General features: G+C 47.6%; 1 protein-coding gene across 3 annotated transcripts in view; it reads right to left on the bottom strand.

Annotated features, from left to right (window-relative positions):
- Positions 1-23442, bottom strand: part of TGFB2 (transforming growth factor beta 2) — a 78631-nt gene that overhangs the window by 22203 nt on the left and 32986 nt on the right. For all 3 annotated transcript variants that reach the window (XM_004751464.3, XM_004751461.3, NM_001310187.1), the window contains 1 exon segment: positions 7484-7647. In XM_004751464.3, coding sequence (XP_004751521.1) covers positions 7484-7647 — 164 coding nt within the window.

Genomic DNA, 23442 nt, shown 5'->3' with positions numbered 1-23442 from the left:
TACGAGACTGTGAGCAGATCAAAAATGGAAGAGGCTGTTTCTTACAAACATTGAAACCCGACGCTTTGGCAACTATAGTAATAATATGAGAGTAACCATTGAGTCGAAGTACATTGTGCTAGGAGTTTCCACGCATCCCGTGTTCACTTTACGAAGTCCTGGCCAAGGAGGTGTTTTTACGCACATTTTACTGATGTGGAAATTGGCTCAGTGATGTGACTTCCTCAGACTCTCCGGAGGGGCGAAACCACACCTTGAACTCCCGCTGGCCCCACCCCAGGGCCTGCGTTCTTCCTGCGAGTGTGGGCAAGTGGTCCAGAGCATGGCCTGTGGGGCCAGACTGCCCGGGTTCGAATTCTACCTCTGCAAGGGCCTGGGCAAGTTACTCGACTTCTCCGCGCCTCAGTTTCCTCTTTTGTAAAATGAGGATAAGAACCCACCTCAGAGGCTTATTAAAAGGATTGAATGACTCCATCTATATAAAACACTTAAATCGTGCCTAGCATACAGTGTGCCCTGTGTGTTGGTGATAATTATCAATATCATTACACAATCATATTCCACGAAAGGAACATGGAATTATTAGTAACTATTGCATGACTATCCATGTTTCTTTCAATACAGTGGGGGGACTACTATTCAATGCACAACTTTTGGGGTCCCGTCTGCTCTCAAGGTTAACATTGAGTAATGTCATGACTTAACCCGAATGATAACAATCCGATTTCCTCATGAGGCAAGCCTGTCGTTCGATCAGTTTGAAAAAACCAGAGATATTAATAGCCTTGTACAAACAAAGTGTTTATTATATATACCTCACGGCTTTTTTTTCTTTTTTAAGCGGGTTACTCTACTGTGTGTCTCCAATGTGGCGCCAGAGTCAGGATCAGCATTAAGGGGATTGTATGCTGCAAAATTCTGCACAACAGAAGCACAGTATAACTTTTTTTTCAGTAGCACTTTTTGCAAGTCTAACTTAACAGACAGTCGGTTTTTTTGGCTGACTTCTTTTTATTTTACACACCCTTGGGCAATATGAGAAATGAAAACTGAACTCTGTGTGTGTGTGTGTGTGTGTGTGTGCATAGGAACACGTGCATGTGCATGTGTTTGGGGTTCGGAAAAGGGGGCAATTCTTATTAACCCCATCAATGCCATGCTCCCCACAGTGAGGGAACCTCACATTTCGTTTTGCCGCCTTAGAGTCCCTTCAAAAGCAGACTCAAGCCATTAACCTTGCATTTTCACTGTAAAGCCTCAGGGTGTGCATATTTTAAAATATTTTGCAGAGACTATATATGTATATATAAAATTATATACACACACACACATATATATAAAACATACATATGTATTCTATATATTACATATATAAGATTCAGAATTCCTCTGAAATCCACTTGAGTTTATTTTGTCTCAGCACATTTATCTTCTACTAACCAACAGGCACCCATCAGCAGACTACTCTCCCAAGCTATCTCCCAACACTAACAGTCTCATACCAGCGCCATGCAAGATGACCTTTTTCTCCCAATGTTTTATGATATATGAGCTCATGACATCACCTTGTCTCCCAAGGAGTGATTTTGCATGATTTTATTAGTGGCCTGAAGCTAACAAATTAATCTTAAAAATAATCTAACAACTGACTTGGTCAGGTAATTCTGTTAGGGCTCTTCCTCTTCAAGGAATCAAAGGTTTTGAAGCCAAAATCGAAGAGATGACATGGAAGGAATTGAACCAGGACATGTTGAGTACCCACTCTCCATCTGGGAGGTAGAGACATTGTTTAATGTCACCCTTCCAATAAACACCAAGCTAATCAGGAATTGTTAAGGAAACTTAGGTCACAATACTCTCGCCATTGAACCTGCCACCATGTTGCCTTGTAAAGGGTGAAAAGCGAGCATAGATGAAGCCATCAAATCCCGGGGTATTAGCGCAGTCCCAACATGATTAAAGAAATCGCTGTGCATATTGATTAACCAAATCTGCTCTGATCTCAGTCTGATATTTTCAGATATCCTTGCTGTAAATATTGCTGGGCTCAAGGGAATCTCTTGATTCAGACAGATGGTTTCACCCAAGGAGTCCAACCCAGATGCCAGGCTGCCCCCCCACCCCAAACTGTCACAACTCCTCCTCTGGGGGAAAAAAAAATGAATTCTGAGGCATTTCTCTGGATCCTCCCAGCTTTTGCTTTAAGAATACTTTGGGAATATCCCTATTAGTGGAAAGACTGTACTGATGAGACACAGTGTCAGATAACAGATTGTTATTTGAGGCCATGAAATTTTGGGGTAGCTTGTTATTCAGTGACTACATTGTCAAAACAGTCATGAAGGTACAAGTCTTACTATCCTAGAGGTGGTCAAGTTTGAAACGCGCAGTTAGTTTAGAAAGGGTGTGAGTTAGTGAAGGGAAGCTAGAAATATCTGAAAGCTACAAGGTCCTTTGAGGTCAGTATAGCTAACGTTAAGTATTGGTTGGTGGTCTCATGGCACCATGAAGTCATGACTGCCCTTAAATAAGTTATTAATTTCTTGGACCCTCATTTCTTCACTTGTAAAATTGGGAATTTTTCCCAGTCCAAGATGTCAGGTGCCTTTGTTCAAGTTGGTGATATTCATTTTGAAGAACGTTTCTCTTCCCTAGCTATTCTCTCTCTTATAACTCTGGGCATGATTTTAATTGTAAACGTAGGAGCAGGTTAATCAGAGAAAGATGTGTTCAAATTTCCAAATGAGCTGAGAGCTATTTTCAAGATTGTAGGTTCGAAGGCATTCCCAGAGCACTGGAGCTTTATCTGATCGTATTCCAATAAAGGCTGCCTTTGGCATAAAGCTTTAAAAACATGGTAAGGGTCATTCCCATTTGGAAAAGGTTCAGTTTGTGTCTTTTTTCCCCTCTTCTTTTTCTTCATCTATCAAAGTGCTTTATCCCCCTCATAGTCCCTCCAGCATTGGTGTAGACTTGAAGTCATTGCACGATTCCACCAGTATATGCTATTTACAGTCCGTCGACATCAGCAAAGTCAGAGCAGGAGGACAGTAAGGCTTTATTTTACCACCATTCATCAAAGTTCTGACAGACTATTCTGTAGAGAGAGGAGAGCCGTGAGAACTCCGAGTCCCCTCGCCAAGCTAAATGTGACTTCCACAGAAGCTCGGGTGTCCTAAAGCTCCCAGGAGAGGAGAATCAACACACACACAGCCCCAGACAAGACAAACTGTGAACTCACTCACAGAAAAGCTATCTTATCCAGCCTGGTATTCTGACTCTAGAAGGATACCTGTATAGATCCTATGGATACTTGGGGGAGCACCAGCACCTACCCATGAACTTGCATGCGCACATACTTATACACACACATTCTTCCCCTGCATAAAACAAATGCCCTGAGGAATTCTAATAAATTATCCATTCAACCATCTGAACAGCCTGAGAACATATTCATAGCCCGCCTGCCCTTCTTTTTCTAGGGAGTAGAATGCCAGTTGTGTGTCAAGTATACAGTAATCAAAGGGCATCTGGAAATTTCAGAGGCTTTGTTCTTGTAAGCACCAAGCCTTGCCCCCACCCCCACAAGATAACGTGTCAGCAGTTTCAGACGTGAAACTCTGAAATTTTATTGCATGTATTCAGTTTCCTGAATATCATCTAACCTTACCTTCATAATTCAAGGCTCTTAAAGCACCAATTTCCGTACCGGGGCTAGAAGAGGGGAAAAAATAACTCCCTCTTCTAGAGGGAGTTTATTCCTGAAGGCTGCAGAGATGCCACATGGCTGCTGAAGGCAAGTGGAAAGTCAGAGAACAAGCCAAAAGGGACTCCAAATAAAGACACCACAGCAGACGTCAGGAGCCCGGTGGGATGCCATAGCTGTCAGGGCTGGGTTAGCTATAAACAGGGCAAGATTTAAAAAAAAAAGGGCCCGCAACAAGCACCGCGTTCATTCTATGATCTGATTTTCGGGGCCAGCATCATCGAGGTGGGCAAAAATCCAAGTCTAAAGGATCATCCGCTTCTGTCAAAGCATCCACCCCCAGCCCTCCCCTTCTAATTCAGCGCTTCTAATTTCTTGTGGTCCTAGAGATGACCCCCCTGGTCACAAGTGAATAAAGGGCCAAAGGCTGCCTTTCCATGAACTCAGCTGTGTGTGTGCTTTGTGTCTTCTGTGACGGTGGTCAGGGGTCTCTGACTTACTTCCTAGCCGTGTTTCCGGAGGGGAGACTGCTGCCTTGCTGAGCTCCCCAGAGATGACGAATTGTTTCCTTCCTTCCGTGACCCCTAAAACCACCTCCTTCTAGTTCCTGTTTTCAGGGACAAAGAACCAGCCCATGCTCACCCTCTTCACACAACACGCTTCTGTCTTGGGCTGTTCCTCTTCCAACTGGGGACTCCGATCTGTGCAGATCTTACTGCTCCAGTGATGGGAGAGCCCGTGTGGCAGTAACCTTCCAGAAGGTACACAGCCACTAAGAAGTCACTGAGGAAGAATTCACGAAAGGTCCTCTACATGACCAGGCTCGAGGGACACATCCCTTCCTGGCGATGAGACGGTCTCTGAGAGTAAGGCAAGTGCTTAAGTTAATTCTGCCCTTACCAGAGGCCACTCCTTGGAGCACAGGGTCAGGGGCCTAAGAGTAACAGTGACTTGGCAGCTTAGCTTAGAGGCAACAAGATGTAAGAGATCCTGCCTTCAACTGATTGAAGTCAGACCACTGAAATGGAGCCAGGGAGGATATTCCATGATGCCATCCTCCATACACAAGACACATAAAGGCAATTTTTTGTAAAGATTTTATTCATTTATTTGACAGAGAGAGAGAGATGACAAGTAGACAGAGAGGCAGGCAGAGAGAGAAGGGAATCAGGCTCCCTGCTGAGCAGAGAACCCCTTGAGGGGCTCCATCCCAGGACCCTGAGATCATGACCTGAGCTGAAGGCAGAGGATTAATCTACTGAGCCACCCAGGCGCCCCATATAAAGGCAATTTAATTGAGAAAGAAGAAAAGAGAGAACATGGAATCATGTTTTTGGGGTTTTTTTTGTTGCTGTTGTTGTTGTTTTAATTATCTTGAATTATCTATCTGGCTACCTTTGCCCTAGCTTCTTTTTCCGAGAACCCAGTCTTTGTTTTCCCTCCAGACACCAATCCACTCTCTGGCTGGCCTGGTTTCTCTTGTTTTCCTTCTCTTCTGGCTGATACCCAGGCAAAGAGGAAGGGAATGCACGAGGTGTAGTAAGAAGCGGGCACCTGGGAGTCACAGCTGAACTGGGGTGGCCACCCTGCCCCTTCCTAGCTGTGTTGATCCTGGCCAAGGGACTTACTTTCTCTTTGACTCAGCATCTTCCCCTGTGAAAAGGAGGAAGAACACAGTAGTCAAAAGAATACCTTCAATGGGTGAATGCGGTCAAAAATGTCGAAACTTCCAGTAATAAGATAGATAAGTCCTGGGGGTACAAGATACAGCATGGGGACTAGAGCCAACCACGCTGTAGCAGGTATTTGAAAGTTGCTCAGAGAGTACATCTTGAAAGCCCTCACCACAGGGGGGGGAAATTGTGTAACTATGGGAAGTGATCGATGTAAACTGAACTTACTGTGGTAGACATTTTGCAATACAGACATATGTCAAATCACTATGTTGTACCCCTTAAACTAGTATCATGTTATACTGCTATTATATTTCAGTCATTTCTATAAAAGAAAAGAATACCTCACCATGCCAGCCTCGCAGTAGAACTGTAGTATTAAAGGAGACAATACTTAAAACATGCTTAACAGGGTCTCTGGTACTCAGGAAGCCCACGCTGACACTATCGTAGGTGACCAGAAGCAATGGCTGCCCTCACGGTGCTCTCAGAACATGCACCAAGATTTGAGGTCCTCCAAGAAGAGGTCCTTGGGGATTCATTTTAATAAGTAAGAATTAGCTTTCATGAACACACATGTAAACTAGTACTTGAAGACTCTTTTTAGAACTTTTAAAACCTACTCTCTGCAACCTCATACACAACATTGATTAGCGTGGTAATTCCTCATTCTCATAACAAACACAAAGAAAATTCTCATCCGAAGTATCGATGTTTCCAAGTGATTAGAGTCCAGAACAACTAGAAGTTTCTGCCTACAGATGTCAATATCTTTCTTTTCCTCAAGTCCCGTTTTTAGTCATACAATCACCCATGCCTCCTCCTTAGCATCATGGTGCTCTGGTGTGTTCTTGACCCTTAGTTTCCCTCCAGACACTGTCCCTGGAGGACGAGCTTCTCCCAGTCTCCTCTCACCCCCAGTCTCTCCCGAGCACCCATCTACACGGGGCCCTCAACGGGCCCCTTCAAGGCTGTGTTTTTGAATGGGTTGCTCCTCTGTCGAGAATGATCGTCCCTCATCCTGTTTTAACCAATGCTTCTCAAGGCCCTGGTCTGATGTCAACTCCCTGGTCAAAGCTCTTCAACTCTGCCCTCTACACACACCGTTCCTGTCACCCTACGACCCGCGGAAGTCACTCGTGCACAGGTCTGCCTCCCTCCTCAGACTCAGGGCTTTTTGAACAGTGTTTCCAAGTGCATTCGAATCACCCCAAGGCCTTGTGAAAACCGTAGATTCTGCTCTACGTTGTGTTTGTTCTGACTCAGCAAGGCTGGGATGATGCAGGAGGTTCTGCATCTCCCTCAGCTTCCAGACTGCCCTGTAATCCACTTGAGAAGCTTTAAGAGCCTTTCAGAAATGTCAGTGACTTGGCACTTCCTCTTCATTCTCCTTCTCATCATCTTTTTTTTTTTTTAAGATTTTATTTATTTATTTGACAGACAGAGATCCCAAGTAGGCAGAGAGAGAGGAAGAGAAGCAGGCTCCCTGCTGAGCAGAAAACCTGATGCGGGGCTCCATCCCAGGACCCTGAGATCATGACCTGAGCCGAAGGCAGAGGCTTTAACCCACTGAGCCACCCAGGTGCCCCGTCATCATCATCTTTTAACACAGGTGCCCAGCACCTGTACTTAGAGAGATGAAAGCGATGTCAGGGCTGCCTGAAATAATGCAGGGCAGAGGCAGACAGTAAATGGGGGTGGGGGGAGCTGGACAGAGAAGGAGGTTAGCGAAGGGGCAGGAGATAGGAAAGAGGGGATAAAAAGAGGGAAAATTATAGGGAGAGAGAGGACAGTAGAAAGGCAACACTGTCTGACTTTCGAGGTTGAGGAGGTGGATTTCTGGGTGCCATCCCTCCCGGGGGAGGGGGGTGCCCCAGCCATTTATGCCACCAGAGAAAGGTGCTCAGACCTTCACCACTTCCTCCTAAAGGTTCTTCCTTCCCGATTGATTGAGGAATGAGGTACCGAGAGCAAAGGAATAACAAATGAGCGTCTCCCTCACGATTGTGAGTGTCCAGAATGGTTTTTGTCACAACGGCAGAAAGGCTTTTTAACCTGAAGACTTCAAACTAACTGTTCACCAAACCACGTACACGAAAGTTACCTGGTAGAGTTCGATCCGTTGCTCGGGCACTCTGGCTTTCGGGTTCTGTAAACGAAAGACTCTGAACTCTGCTTTCACCAAGTTGGATGCATTCTTCTCCATCGCCGAGACGTCGAAGCGGACGATTCTGAAGTAGGGTCTGTAGAAAGTGGGCGGGATGGCATCTGTAAAAAAGGGCAATCATTGAAAATGATAAAATCCATTATTCTCTCAAAAAGGACCCTGAGGCACGAGATTGTCTCAAGAAAACATACGGGAAATATCTACAGAAGGATTTCGTTTCCAAGGGCCAATTTAATACCATTAACAATTTAACCAGAGGGGGGAAAAATAAATAAACATGTGCATTTGGTTACAGGAGTCACAGATTAATAGAGATTAACAAACCACTTCCAACTCCGTTCGAGGGCATGCCGTGAACCCCATCCTTTGAAAGTTGACAGAGCCGTGGAAAATCCTAGACGGTTGTGAACTGGAGCAAGATTGTGACAGTTGATGCCTGGAGAGAGCTGTCGGGCTTACATACACTTTGATCAGATGTGCCAAGAAAATAGCTCCTAATGGCAAGCAGTCTGCCCATGGATTTTTTTTCCTTGAAGTTTTGGCATCCGAATCCTCTGCTCTATCCAGGTTCGTGCATTGCATCTTTTTTGGCTTCAATAGTTTGGTTTTTTCACACACATATGACCAAATATACCCTCTAGTTAAGTTAATAAAATTTGAATTTAAAAAGATGATAATAATAACATCCAAATACGAGTTATCTGGTCTAATGAGGAGGAAGAGAGGAAGAGTCCGCCCCAACACCTTCAATTCTAAGCAGAAACACACAGAGGCAGCTAGTACACAACAATTTCAAGTTCACGGGTTGCTAGAGATTTGCTGTAATATTTTATAGTCATTTGCCACTGCCTTTGAACAAGCACGTGAGCTTCTCCAACAAAACCCAAGCGGGTCCCCATCCCGGCCACGCAGTTCAGACACGGCATCCGTGTATGGAGCCTGTAGGTCATTTGTTCCAGATTTTTCTACAATTCTCCTCCCAGATCTTCTGTAAACTTCCCTTCATTATTCCGGAATGTTCCATCCAAATCGGGTAGCTCCAGTCCTTTCTACCCTCTTCTCGAATGTGTAGCTTCGTTACAACATAATCATTCACAGTTGTTTATGGCTTTTTACAAGTGTTTTTATGACTTCTGCATTATGTTTGTTTATTTTGTTTTCCCCCGTGGAAATTTTGAGAATCTTGAGGGCAGAGACCAGATTTGCCAGGTCTTCCTCCCCGCCCCTGCAAACCCCACAGCCCTGGACAGGGCCCCCTGCACACTTGGAATTCACCAACCATCCCCTGTTGGCACGGTTGGTCATCAGTAGGAGTCTTGAAAGACTCGGCCATCTGGCTATTGGCAAGACTAACTTCTTATTAAATAAACGAGCCATCTTGCCGATCTTAAAAGAGAAATAAATACCTTTCATGATTTCTTGGGAAACCCGTGCCCTGACGATGAGACTGGAACAGATAACAAGTCACTATACATTGTGTATATAAGTAGCTTGCGATTAAATGCATAATTAGGCTTCCTGTTCACGGTTACTTTGTAAAGTGCTAACTAGTTAGATTTCCTCATTTCCCCCCTCTTGTCCATTCCCCCAAATTTGAGTCAGCAGGGAGATATGGCCAGTGTTGAGATGAGGGAAACACCACTCACTTGATGTCACTCCGGAATCTCCCATGTGCAAGATTTTCCCTGAGAAGCAGGAAAAAAAAAAAAAGGCAAAAACATGTGACCATTTGCTGATCTTAAGAGCTCAGCACTCTTATCCCTCAAGGGGGGGTTACCCCATCCCTCTCCCCATGTCCTGGGACTCCCAGAAAGCCACTTTTGGGGAAGGGGTGAATGCCCAGCCACGCTCCGCACCATGACTGCCAAAGGACCTTGTGAATGGAAGCTTTGTAGCTCGTGAGTCAGGAGTCTCTAAACAAACAAACAAACAAAATAAAAACCCCCAAAAATCTAAAGCATCCAGGTGTCAGAGAAAAGAAAGTATTCATGTGGACACAGCGATGGCCCAGCACACTACAACTGTGAGGGAGTCGGGGGACGGTGTTCAGGTGGACAGACATGCCTTCAAGCAACCCGGTTTTCTGGAACCCCCGAGCCCTGCAATTTGAAAAGGTCACACTGCTGGGCTGCTGGGAAGAAATCGATCTTTCTCTCCTCTGGAACATGCCGCCCCCCTCACCCCCGCCAGGTGATTGGACCAGCTGGTCATGGCCTGACCAGCTGAGCCACAAACAGGCGGAGGCCCAGCCCAGAAGCTGAAGCCAGGCTGGAGCCAGGTTCTCCAGCTTCCTACACCCTCCAGGCTGGCCAGAACCTTCCACAGGCCTAATGGCTGAATTCGTTTTCCCATGGCCCCCCACCATTAGACAGCAGAAGCTTCAGACATGCTCTGAAGCAGCATCCGGAGGAGCAAAGCCCATTCGGCGCGTTTTCCCCTCCACGTTCTGCGGAAGCCCCACAGGCCGGTTCCTCTTCCCCAAACACCCACCGTTCACACCCACCCGCCCAATCTCATCCCTCCATCGAGTTTGTAAATAAGTGCTCTTGAGATTTATTTTTATTCTCTTTTGTGTTTATTAAACTTGGAGCAATCCCCCCCCCCTTTCTGGTCTTCTGCCCAAACTCACTCTCTCTTTTTATGGCTGCTTCAGACCACGAGGTCAATTTTGTTTCTTCTTCTTCTAAGCAAATTGTCCAATGATCCTGTCCGAGGCTTTTGAGCTCTAAAGGGGCGTTTGCAAATATTTACAGGAGCAGCTTGATGGTTAAGTGCAGCTGTTCTGCTCGGCTCCCTATACACTGGCGAACGGCCCTCCGCCCCTCTGGCTCTTAGAACCCCTTCCGCTAGTTCTGTTTCAAGACCTGATAACACAGATCTGCATTTGGGGGGGGGCGGGGAGTCTTGCTTTAGAAGCAGAAGGAGCTCAGACACCAGGAGAGGCCCCCAGAGCAGCCCCCACCAGCAACTCTGCTTTGGTCTCTAACCACAGGGAAGGGACCCAGCCAGGAGGAAGCCGCAGCCTCCCCCACACCCTTGCTCCAGGACACGGGGCCAGGAGATCCCTCGATAAAGACTGTTGACCAGAAAGAACTGACGACTGCTTCCAAGGGCCAGCTGCAGCTGTCCCCTGCTGTCATCTGCTACGGGACGCAGCCCCCTGCCTGGCTGAGGAACTTGAGTGACTTGGCAAATGTTTCTGCATTGGGGCAGGGTGGGGGGGTAGAGAAAGAGTCACAGCAAATTGCTCTGGCCTGGGCTGTGACCCTGCCCTTGCCTCATAAAAGCTTCTGTAGGCCCAGTGTGGGCATCGACACCCAGCCGGGGGACGGGGCCGGCTCGCTCCCCGGGTTCGGGGCACCAAAGCAGCCGGGTGGGGATGTAATGGCTTATGCAGCCCTAATCCACCCACTTCGCCTTGGAGGGATGGAGCTTTTTCCTCTGCCTTCTCCAAGAACTCATTTCCCCTGTTGGAACGGGAGTTCTCCCCAAAGTCCACTGTAATTCCAATCCCAGCTCCTACTCCCCAGCCAGGTGGTCAGGTACTTGGGTTTGACCTTTGCCAGCTTACCCACACTCACATCCTGTTTGGCTCCTGCCTCTCCATTTCTGACCCACTTTTTTTTTTTTTTTTTTTGTTCAATCAAATTGATTTTCCTGCAACCCTTTGGATCAGACCACCAGGCTGATTCTCTGCCTCCTCCCGTGCTCTTTCCTGCGGGCCTGCTTCTCAGGGAAAATCTTGCACATGGGAGATTCCCGAATGACATCAAGTGAATGGTGTTTCCCTCGTCTCAACACTGGCCATATCTCCCTGCTGAATCAAATGTGGGGGAATGGACAAGAAGGGGGAAAATGAGGAAATCTAACTAGTTATCACTTTACAAAGTAACCGTGAATAGGAAGCCTAATTATGCATTTAATCACAAGCTACTTAAATAAGCAATGTATACTGACTTGTTATCTGTTCCAATGATTTAATAATAGCTTATTATGTATTATCTTCTCCTGAAGTAAACGCCTCCAGTCCAGGAATCTTTACATACAGTTCTTTGATTCATCACAGCCCAGGGCCCGCGGCATGGACTTGTGACCAGACAGTCACACAGAGTTCCCATGCTCAGAAAAGCGTCATACTCGAGTTTAATGCTCTACAGTCACCATCTTGAAATCCTTAATAATTTCATCTTTGAATTGAGGTTTTAGAAGGGAAGTCTGATGGGACAAATGAGATGTACACAGGGGGCGTAAAGCCTTGGCTCATAAGCTATTCCATCTCTCATTACCTGCGGGCCTTCCTATGATCAGTCTTCAGCCCACTAGCCCTCACCCCTCTAAGGCCCCCAGCCTCCCCGGGGAGAGTCGGGGTCAGGCACACACCATTGAACCCTCTCAGGGCAGCGCAGCAGCTGTTTCCACCTGAGGCTCACAGCGTTGCCGTGCATTCAGAGGGCAACTCTTGCCCACTGTGACCCAGGTTACCAAGCACCCTGCAGGTTTGCAAACCTATGGGTTGGAGTGGCAGTCTGGAGAGGCCAGGCTCAACACGGCATCAGTCTGGTGGCTGGAAGCAGCAGGCGCCCAGCTACACAGTCCCAGGGTAGAGGGCAGAGCCCTGGGGGCTACACGTCTGCTCCTGCTCTGGGAGCATCCCCGCCCGTACCCATGGGAGCACGACATCAAGGAGCCCAGGACATCACCGCAACGGGTCAAGAGAGAGGAGAGAGAAAGAGATCACGGAGCCAAGGAAGAAGCTTTATATTTTAGAATCTTTGACAGCACACGTTCCCTGCTTTTTAAACAAGAGGCCCCACATTTTCATTTGGAAAAGCAACCCACACAGTTTTAGAGCCAGCCTCACCCCGGTGAAAGCTACAGGATCTTAATGCCATGTGGGACCTTCAAGGCCATCTGAATTTTAATCCCAAATCATCCAGTGCTAGCTAACGGCAACGGGGACATTACTGGGCTTTTCGGAGCCCGTTTCTCCATCTGTGCAATGATTCAAATAATTCCCTATCTGATATGCATTGAGTCATGTGGTCAGGATGCATAACGAAGCAGATGGAACATTGGAGCCCTGGTCTGGCACTAATTTCCCCGCAGAAATGGCCCTTCCTGTCCCCCACCTCATTCTACAACAAAGCTGCCACGGGCTCCTCAGGGCTTCCTTGAATACCCTGGGGGAGAGAAAACTCCCCTACCGCCGACTAACTTAATTAGAAGCGAAGAAGAGAAGGAGCAGGAGCAGCTAAGTGGACTGCGGCAGTTTCAAAGGACTCTACCTCTGAGTCCCTAGGAGTCAAGCTAAGTTTCCTCAGAATCCCCACCGCCCGCCTTCAGCCTCCTGCCTCAGAAAGGAGCCAAAAGACATCTTTCTTCTCGCCGGACTTCTCTGGGTCAAGCTATTCCATCGCCTCCTCTGACGCTCATAGTAGGACTACTTAATAGTAGTAGCAGTAGTAGGACTACATAGTAGGACTACTTACCCAAAAAGGCAGCAAAAACACCACCTGAGGAAAGTCTGACAGCATGACCAGCATGATGAGCTCTGACAACGAATGTGGACGGAGCTCTGCAAGAAATACCCCTGAGAATGTGCAGGGCTCCGCCGTTAGAAAGGCAACGAGCCACTCGACCGTCTGGTGCCTACTTCCTAATACGGTTGTCTTCTTGCCCGAGGCACTCACCATTCACCTGGACCTTAAATACAAGGTAGTCTCCCTTCCTGGGGACGGAATGCGGGGGCCTTACCAAGTACTCCAGGCTCCTGGTGATAAGGGGAGCAGTGGGCCCTCCATAGTGGGGGTTCTCAAAGCGTGGGTGTGGGGTAGGGGTGGTCCGCATTTTGTCAAACTCCTTGGGCAACTCGTACATTCCCTAAAGCTTAACAACCACTGAAATTAAAGACAGAAGAAAAGAAATTCACCGAGAAGACAAACGAGCACCTATGAGAGATTTTTTTCTTTGAAACCACCGATCATCACATACTACTTAAATTGAAAATTCTAATTATTAGTCTTTCTTTTTTGTACATCTCCTGCTGCTAGAATATAAACTCCATGGAGAGAGCTTTGTTTTATTCAATGAAGTATCCGCAGTATCTAGGAAAGCACATAGAACATAGTAGTCATCCATTAAATAGTTTTAGAATGATGTTTTTTAAGACAAAGGAGTAGCTAAACTTTTTTTTTTTTTTTTTTTAAAGAAAGAAAGTAATCTATTGGGAGCATCCAAACTTTTGATCAGGCATTACACATGAACAAAAAGAGTAGGACAGGGTGCCTGTGTGGTTCAGTCAGTTAAGTATCAGCCTTTGGCTCAGGTCATGATCCCAGGGTCCAGGGATAGAGCCCCACATCGGGCTCCCTGCTCAGTGGAGAGCCTGCTTCTCCCTCTGCCTACTTCTGCTCTCTCTCTGTCAAATAAATAAATATTTTTTTTTTAAAGAGGAAAGAAAGAAAGAAGAGAAGAAAAAAAGAGAAGACAGAGAAAACGTGAAATGACAGCAACACATGACTCTGATAATGGAAAAGCAGAACTCCCCCATGATTTGTACTAATTGTCTCCCTTGACTCCACATTTCAAATGAAAGAACTTTGAAAATATGAATGCCTGGGTCCCAGCCCCAGAAACTGTTTAATTAATTGGACTATGAGTGACGTTCTTGAGCCCCTCAGCAGATTCTCAAGCAGAGACAGAACAGAGAACCCAATCCCTTAAAAAGGAATTGATAACACTTAACTTGAAGAAGGAGACAACTTAGAGACCCCAAATATTTCAGGCTCTTGCATATGGAAAGTTCTTATTTTCCAAAAGGGCCAGAGAGTCATATGGCTCAACATATAAACATTTTTATAATAATTTAGAAGAGTTTTTAAAAATGCACTGTCTTTCAGGGTTGGGAGTGCTCACGTCACAAAGAATTCTTGTAGTTTCAAGACCAAAGATGCAATGCGGTGTCCTGAAGCTGGGGGCGGGAGGAACTAGGTAGCCACCCAGCTCAGTTGTGAACTCATCTTTCTCATTTTGATGTTCTCCATTCATGAACCTCCAAAAAATGATTTTCTCCCCTAAATCCCACATTAGATGATTGTCACTCACTGGGGGTGGGGTGGGAGAACTTATTAATGTGCTTATCACCTGGCTCCATTCCAGACCTACAGGGAGGATTTCAGATGATTCTGTTTTACACTCAGGTCGGAGAGCATCTGCCCTAGCCCACGGTCCAACCACAACGAAGTTGGCCAGGCTTCCCTTCTTGCTACTCGGGGTCATGAACTAACCAGGGATGAAGAAATATGTCCATCCACCATCCACACCCTGAAAAAGAATGGCCCGGATCACTGCAGCCTCAGAGTTCTACTCCATGACCCCCTCCCATTTTATTCCAGCTTCCTAGACGTCATGTGTGCTCCGAGGGTGTTTTTCATCCCCATTTCACAGACAAAGAAATTAAGAGCAAGGAGAATGAACTAGCTCTTGGCTAAGGTCAAGGCAAGCCTGGCTCTTCCATCAGTTCTGGCTTTTTACTCTAATGCCTGCCTTCTGCTCAAAGGAGTCCCTTGAATAAGAAGGCATGACCATCACCCCAGGCAGAAATGCTGACCCAAGCACTGGGGCACAGCCACAAAACCCAACACGGAGAAGTGGCTTGTTCTCAACTAAGGATCAGCGTGACTTTGCCTTAAAGCTCAAGAGAGTTCAACATGAGATCAAGTATTTTCACTGATACTTCTGGAAAGAATGACCCCAATCTGGAGACCTGGGTCTTGCTCAGTGAGAATGTTTCCCCATGAGACACACTTTGCCAACATCAGCATGGTCCAGAACCCTAGGCCCCGTCCCCCGCCACGGATGTGCCTGGTGGCCGTCATTCCTGAGGCGTCCACAGGCTCCTACCCTGTGCTCCTCGAATGAACAGAGCTAACTTCTCACCTCCCGCCCCAGAAAAGACCACCTCCCGTGCAGCTCCGCATAACCGGCATAGACTTTTGACATCCCTAATGAGTGTCATGGCCCCTCATTCCTGCCATCCCCAGCTCTGAGGGAAGTAATTTGGGGTTCATTAGACAGTCCCCAGAGTGCAGCAAGGCAAACAACCCACTGAACGGCTGGAGGGCAATAAACTAGCTTCTCTTTGTGTGTGCAGAGACGGCCAGCGAGAAACCAAGACAATTGTGTTTTGGGGTTTTCTGAAATTTGTCTTGGCCCACGGGCTATGGATTTTATTTCACTACCACATCCCAAACACGGCTGACATTCAAGTCACAGCAATTTAACCCAAAACGACTGAGAAATAAACAGTGCATCCGTGGTTTCTGATGTTCTCTCTGGCCGTCCCTCCTATTAAATGTAACACGGCACCGGCGCATCTGCCATTTAAGGGGGAGGGGGGCGTCTCCAAGTCGGGGACAGTGTCGAACTTGACGTGCTGTTGGCATCTGCGAGGCTAAGTGTGTCAGCATCGGCTTATGTGACTTGGCCTTCCTCTCGCTGCTATTTGAGACCGTGCGTTGTGTCAGCAGGAGTTTCTGGGCCCCTTCCCGCACAGAGCACACACACAGGAAAATAACAGTGGGGCCGGCCCCTGGCAGTCGGCCTTCTCGAACTGTGACAGACACGGGGTTTCTAGTGTCTGCTCCCAAGTTTCCATCGGGCTCATAAAACCCCACCTCCATGGAAACACGCCTTCTGGTTCAATTCCTCTAACGTGTCTCCCTCATCAGGCTCAGGGCTAGGCCGGCGATGTGTGTGTAGGGCGTGCTGGGTTTTAGCAGCAAAATCTGTGGCTGTGGAAAGGGGCAGGCCAAGCCCTGCTGTTAGGAGGCCAGTGGTTAACTGAGCAATGTCACAGGCCCCGAGTGCCACTGTGAGGGCCCCTGGACAGGTGTCCCGTGAATGTGGCGTCTCCCTTTCCAGTGGTCTCCCCGCGGCGGGGTCTTCTCCATGTTGGAACAGGCCTTTGAAGGCACTCTGTCACTCTGTCACTCTGTCACTATCTCGTTCTTTAAAGCACATAAAGCTCCTGGCTTCGGTTTCTTTCTCTCTCTCTCTCCCTCTCTCTCTTCCATTCTTATCTTCTTTCCTTCCCTTGCTCCATTTTCTCTCTCTTCTCTTCAATTTGTGCTTTCTTCTGTCTAGGATACCTAATGGGGCAAAACAGTCACAATTTGGGGGCACTAATGGCATTTAAAGAGGCCAATGACCCTATGACGTAGTTACCCATACAACTACTCTAGAATTCAGCAACGGCTCCTAACAAGGTCAGTAGGAAAAAAAAAGGCAACATGCATTGACTTCGCAGACAAGTTAAACTTGGACATTTAGGATGTCGTCCTTAATCTCTTAATGGACTAGAAGCACGCTTCATTTTTAATCTCTTTCTACAGACTGAGAAACTGAGGAGTAAAACCTCCCCAGGATTACCCCCAAACACTGGCAAAAGGCGGCTTCAAATGCTCAATCTGAGACCTTCTAGCTCACCCCTGCGAAGAGAGCATTTATATCCCCAAACTTCAATAATCCCCCTTTCCAGAAAGGACCGCCCTTTCCCTGCAGCTCTAGGACTGGTGTGGATTCTGGACATGATTAATGGACACAGTGCTCATTACCAGGCTGAAAATCTTCCTCTAATCCTCCTGACATTAAGGCAGTGATGCATATAATGGCCACTGCGTGTCTGGTACTGTGAGCTTCTCCCTGTGTTTGCTTGTAAGCTTCTTGCTTGTGGCCCAACTTCTTTGTCAGGCAATTGTCTAATTACATGGGCTGTGCTGATCGGCTGTTGCTCTGCCCTAAAGCTAAGCTAATGAGCAGGGAGGCACACCTTGCTAGGATCGCAAGCGATTCACCAACTTAACCAAGGGGCAGGGGCTATTATTATGCACGTATTAAACTCATAACTTGGGAGTGAGTAAAGACGAAAGGGAAGAGATAGTCTGGATTATCCAGTTTGAGAGAAGGAAAGCGAATACAGCCCACATTCCGTTTCCCTGAAACTCTGTGTTGCACTTCAAGGCATTGCCTGGCACTTCCCACGTGCTCTCTCAAGGTCATTGGCATCTAATTCTTCTTACTGAAGTTTTCTCTACAACAAGAGAAGACCCCATCGCGTCTCTCCCAGAACTCCTCACTGACAGAGAACTCAAAATTCAGGTATCCTACAATGTCTGACAGCTCAGGTGGCACAAAATCGCTTCTCTATGCTGCGCTGAGATTGGTTTTGCAGCCCTTCCCATTTGGTCTAGTTTTTGATTTACTCTACTTCTGCTTGACCCTGCTCAGAAATTTGGAAACCAGTTCTTATGTCTCCCCACCCCTATTTCTTTCCTAAGCAAACATCCTTACTTCCTTTCATTATTTTTCATGAAAGCTTTTTACTTCCACGTTATCCTCTTTGTTCCAATCTTAAAATCAGACCCTCAAGTCTGAACATAATTCTCAAGGCAGAAGAGAGTAGCACTATCACCTCCCTTCCTGTGGGACTTATACTTTTATTAATGCATCCCAATGGTACGTCATTCTCACTCTTTTTTCTCACCTTTGCACTCATATTTTCTATGTCTTTTGAATGCATAATACATTTCAAGTCTGAGGTCTTTTTCATACAAACTATTTTACAGATGCTACTGTCTTAGGCCTTATACCCTGAGGCTTTTTTTGGGTGCAGATTTTACAATGATCAACCCCTGTTCAAATGCCTCTACTTATTTGACCTCATTCCTCATTTCAGATGTGCTCAGATGGATTTGTAATCTGATTTAGTAAGCATCAGCATTCTTTTGTTAAATGACATTGCAGAGGACTGAATCTGAAAATCAGGAAGCCACTTAGCTTGTGTTTCCTACAATACCCTAGATCATGAACCGAGTTTCTAAATTGTGTTTGGGTGAATACAGACCTGAATCCATGCTACAGCTTCTTCCTTTGAGCTGTTTCCACTCTGCCAGGCACCCCTATGTACGACTCATCTCCGTGGGGACAGCCAAGTCCAGGGGAAGGGGCCCCTAGTTACACACAGTACCATAGGGTTGCTGTTTGCCCAGTGGCCTTCTTTCTAAAGCAGGTCAGCAGGACAGCTATATCCTACTGCCAACTGTCAAGGAAAATGGCCAACAGGACAAAGTTGAGGAAGGTTCCGGAACCCACCTCCCCCCAGAATGCCTATCCTCTACGAATCGATACTCTGAGGGTTAGTTTCCAAACACACTTCCTTGAAAAGCTGAATGGAAGGTCTGAATGGTTCATTGTGCTGAATGCTAGCTCTGAATCTCAAACATAAAGATGGTAGGGAGGAAGAATGGCTTGGAAGGAATTTTTAGTTAGCAGATAATCTTATTAGCATTTCAGTAGATGGTCACTCAGTACCTCAAAAAAAAATATTTGCGTTTCAGAGGATGGTGCTTTCCTGTATTCAGTAAAGGGCGTGTACTCTTCCCCCCATCCTGTTTGTACTGGCAACACGGCTATGGGCAATTAAGATATGGGGCCATACAGGAATTATAGGAATCCAGATTAACTGTGGCATGAACGTGTTCTGGAATGGAGCCTCCGGTGTTTTGCTTGTTTTAAGAAATCAGGTTCATTTGGGTGCTAAGCAACTTATGTTCAAGGTGGGGCCACCATTTGTGAGAGGAGAAAAAAACAATCTTTAAAGAAATCTTCATGGCAGAACCAGACCACAGCTGAGTCCTTTTAAGTGTTCGAGGATGGTTAGTTTCATTTAAGTATCCAAGAGCAAGGCCGGTGGCTTAGCATCAATCTCTCGGGTCAGGTGCAGAGAGGATACAAGATGTGTCAATATCACCTGCTCTTAGAGACACTGAGCTAGCAAACTGACAGGGCAACAGCAGCCAGGACATCCCAAGATTGAGTCCAACCTGTCCTCCTGTATCCCCACAAAGACCGAAAGCACGGAGATTTTGAGGACAGACAGAATTCTTAAGGAAAAAAAAGAGTTTCTCCTCTTTGGGAAAACGTAAGCTCTGTCTTACGGCTCTCTCAAGTTTTTTCTCAGACGCCCTCAGAAGTCTTTTGGACAAGGGGTCCAAACTCAGGTGATTTCTGAAGCTTTGTCCTCAGAAGTTCTATTTCCTCACGGCCAGTAAGCAGATGACACAGGACAGACCCTTTTACTTAGTCCCAAGCAGTGGCTCTCCTCCATTTCCTCAAAAGCATTTCCTAAGCCCTTCAAAGAAGAGCTCTTTGAAGAAAGCTAGTGCTTCTCAGATGTGTTGGGATGAGAGCAAACAGAAGTCCCAGAGAACCAGAGAGGTATCCACCCATGTATGGAAGCAGAAGAAAACACGCAGCAGGCGAAAGTAGAGAGATGGGAATTTCTACGAAGGCAGCAGAGGTCTTACACACGCACAGCCTAGTGGACCTTCAAGTCAGCGGAATTACTTTTGCCAGGTTAGGTGACTGAGTTATGCCTTTTTGATGCCTATTTCTTGCCATTTTGCTTTGATTTCATTAGACTTTTAAAAACTGAGGTATAATGGACATACAGTATTCTATTCATTTCAGCTGATTCATAAGACCATTTTTAAAGGCTAGACAACAGATCTGAAAAGCATTCCTGTGTCAGAAAAGTGAGAAAACCATCACTTCCATAATCTCATGTGAATACATTAATTTAGCTTTTGTGTATACAAATGAATGAAAGTTCACCAGTGAAGAACACACACATTGTGCAGCAGAGAACCCACAGGATACTGGCTTGAGTTCAGTCACTGTGGGAGGATCACTGCCGGAGGAGTCTGGACAAGGGAAACTTCGTAACTCTTTTCAAGGGCTCTTAAACCCCTTGAGAATTCTCTTTAGTAGGGAGGGAGCTGTGTCTTTGCATCTCGGAAGCCCTAGATCAGAGATCGCTGAGAGTCAGCAAGAGGTCTGCAGACATCTGTCTCTCCAAGAAAACTCATTGGTGAGTTTGCTTTTAGACCTTCCTGACCAGGATGTACATTGGACCAGCCCTGGGAGCACCAGCACTAGGAAGACAGGCACTGGGCACACTAGTACTAGTACTGGAAGCATAGGCACTGGCAGCACTGGCTCTATATTGGGGGAGGGGTCTTCGTAACTTTCACGAGCACAGGGGCTAAATTCGTTGCCTTCCCACTCCTATGTTCCAGCTCCAGAAATCAGGACAGGACCACCTAGCACGTCATAGGTGCTCAGTACCACAAAGCAGAAGGAAGTACATTCTTTCCTCAAAAAGCTAAGCCACATGATGACAATGAATGCTAATCACATCCGCACAGGACTTGGCATTGCACAACACACTTTCACATCTATTACTTCACTGGAGCCGAATAACCTACGAACAAGGTAGCATTATCCCCATTATACTGTTAAGGAAACCACCACGCGGAGAGGCCGAATATTTTATTTAAAGGGTTCTCCAGGCTTCTTAGAGTTAATCTAATGCTCATCTCCTAACACCAGGTTTAGGAGCTGCATCCCTTCTGCAATGTAAAGCAGGTCCTAAAGAGAAGGGACAGCAGGCTGAGAAGACTGAGTTTGAGACCGCCGTGATCGTCCCCCGTGAAGAGCTACAGCGACATGGAAATAAACACGCTGTCCTTTCCGCCGCTCTGATGTCCAGTGCAAGGGGTTTTCTCCTCACTGATACTGAGAACAGCTATTTCTAGTGCCGAGAGCAAAAACATCTTCCCGTACAAGCACGACCAGCTAAGGGTGACAGCGCAGAGACGGGGCCAAGATGAAGAACCGGACTGATGGTCATCCCAGACAGCCGCCTCAGGGACTGTGGTCTACCATGACCTCTGTGACTGGTACTTCAGGAATGACCTAGAGATGAGAGGGAAGCTGAGGGACAGCCAGCTTCCCCAGTTTCAGCGGGAGATGCTCGACATCTTTAGAACCCTCTGATTTCTTCCACAATGGGGGCGGCTGCCTCCGTGGGCATGACAAAGATACAGAGGCGCTTTTTGATCATGAGCCTCAAGGACGACTTCATTTAGTGGTTCAGAGACAGTCCACAAGGACCTGGGAGTTGACAGCACTTTTGACTGTTCCCTCTGGCTGTGGAGAACCAGCTGTAGCTGCGACCTCTCTTCCCCCCAAGATGGCCTCACCCAGGTCATTCTGCTCAGGTAGGCCATGGCGCAGCCCAAACACAGATGGACTTTCACAAACTCCAGCTGATCCCTTTGCTATTTTTTTTTTTAACTGACTGACCACACATTGTGCTTGTATTATAGGAAGGAAGCCGGGCGGTGAGGGGCGGCTCCAAGAGGCCAACATGGCTTCTCCAGAGCTCTGCTAGAATTATACCTGGTGTCTAATCCCAACCCACGGCTCCGGGGGACGCCCTGAGTCCTCGGACTACAGATTCGAATCTTGCGGGAGACACAGAGGCATGGTTCTTCCCACAGGGCGCCTTGCAGGCTCCATCCGCTTCTAGGAAGAGTCACCGTCATCAGGCCGGGCATCAGGGGGTGGGTCAGACAGACAGACAGACAGACAGAGACGCGAACTTCATGGTGTGTTCGGCACCTTCAGTATCTCCGAGAGGGATGCCTGACCGCTGAAAGCACTTGGCAGAGAGAGAGAGAGAGAGACGGCAGCATGGAGTCAGGGCTGCTCTCCCAATTTTCCACCACATCGTGTTTTCCCAGAAGTCGGTTGGGGGCAGGGGAGGGGGGGGGGGTCAAGGGACATGAAAAGGTCAAGTGGGACAGGGTCTCGGGCTGTGGCCATTCGGGCCCGAAGGGGGTTATGGTGGACAGGGCAGGAGGGGCTTTTCAGAAGCGAGCGGGAAGAGGGCGAACAGAACAGATTCCGGCAGACTCAGACGCCCTGGGGGACGCGCCTGCAAACGCTCCAGGCCCCGGTTCCCTCACGCGTCCCGCAACAGCGGGCCCGGGCTCCACGCGCCCCTCCAAGGCGGGGACAGTCCCCGGCTGCGGCCGCGGCCCGGGGCTTTAGGTCAGAAAGCGCAGACCCTGCTGGAGCTCAGCATCCCTCTTCCAGCCGGTCAGGAGCCCGGCCGCCAGGCAAGCCCGCTCCCAACCTGTCTCTTTTTTAAAATGTACTGTTTTTTTACATTTTTTATTTAAGTTCACTTCAGTTTACCTCTAGTGTCTTATTAGTCTCAGGGGTAGGACGTAGTGACTCCTCAGTTGCCCGGGACACCCCGCGCTCCTTGCAAGTGTCCGCCTTCATGTCCGTCGCCCACGACCCCATGCCCTGACGCCGTCCGCTCCAGCAGCCCTAGGCTTGCTTGTCCCCTGCGGCGGGCTCTCTCAGGGTTTGTCTCCCTCTCTGACTTTATCTTCTTTTATTTTTCCTTCCCTTCCGCTCTGCCCACTGCCGTTCTTAACCATCCTCTCCCGCCTCTTCACTTCCAACCCGTGAAGCCTCCACAGTTACTCCCCATCACCTCAAAGACACAACTTCATAATGTGCCTTGCTTCGTACACTGCGACCCCAGCTCCGTGGGCACTCGGCGGTCTCCCCTCCCCTCGGCTCCTGCCACAGGGGGACCCTGTCCTCGGGGCACCCTGTTATTTCCAGACTTGCCAGGGACCGGCCCACCACCACACCCATGCCCCTGCCACGTCTGGGGCCTCGTCCTGGAAAGTCTAGGAAAGTCCTACGTGTCCTGCCAAGTCCTGCCTCAGTGCCTCCTCTTTGCAGAATTTCCAGCTCTGCCAGAGCAGAAGCACAGTCTCCCTTCTTTGTGTCCTAGGGGCACTTCTGTATTATATATATATTATTGTCACCTCTCAATGTGCTTACTCGGTAGACGTGGGCAGCAGGAGAGCAAAGACTCACACTCATTTCTGGGCTTAAAATGTGCTAACGCTGGGGCACCGGGGGGCTCCGCTGGTTATGGGTCTGCCTTTAGCTGAGGTCACGGTTTCGGG

Source organism: Mustela putorius, unplaced genomic scaffold (genome assembly GCF_011764305.1).
Source record: "Mustela putorius furo isolate JIRA1106 unplaced genomic scaffold, ASM1176430v1.1 tig00000508_pilon_pilon_pilon, whole genome shotgun sequence".
NCBI lineage: Eukaryota > Metazoa > Chordata > Mammalia > Carnivora > Mustelidae > Mustela > Mustela putorius.
This window is presented reverse-complemented; position numbering and strand designations above follow the sequence as displayed.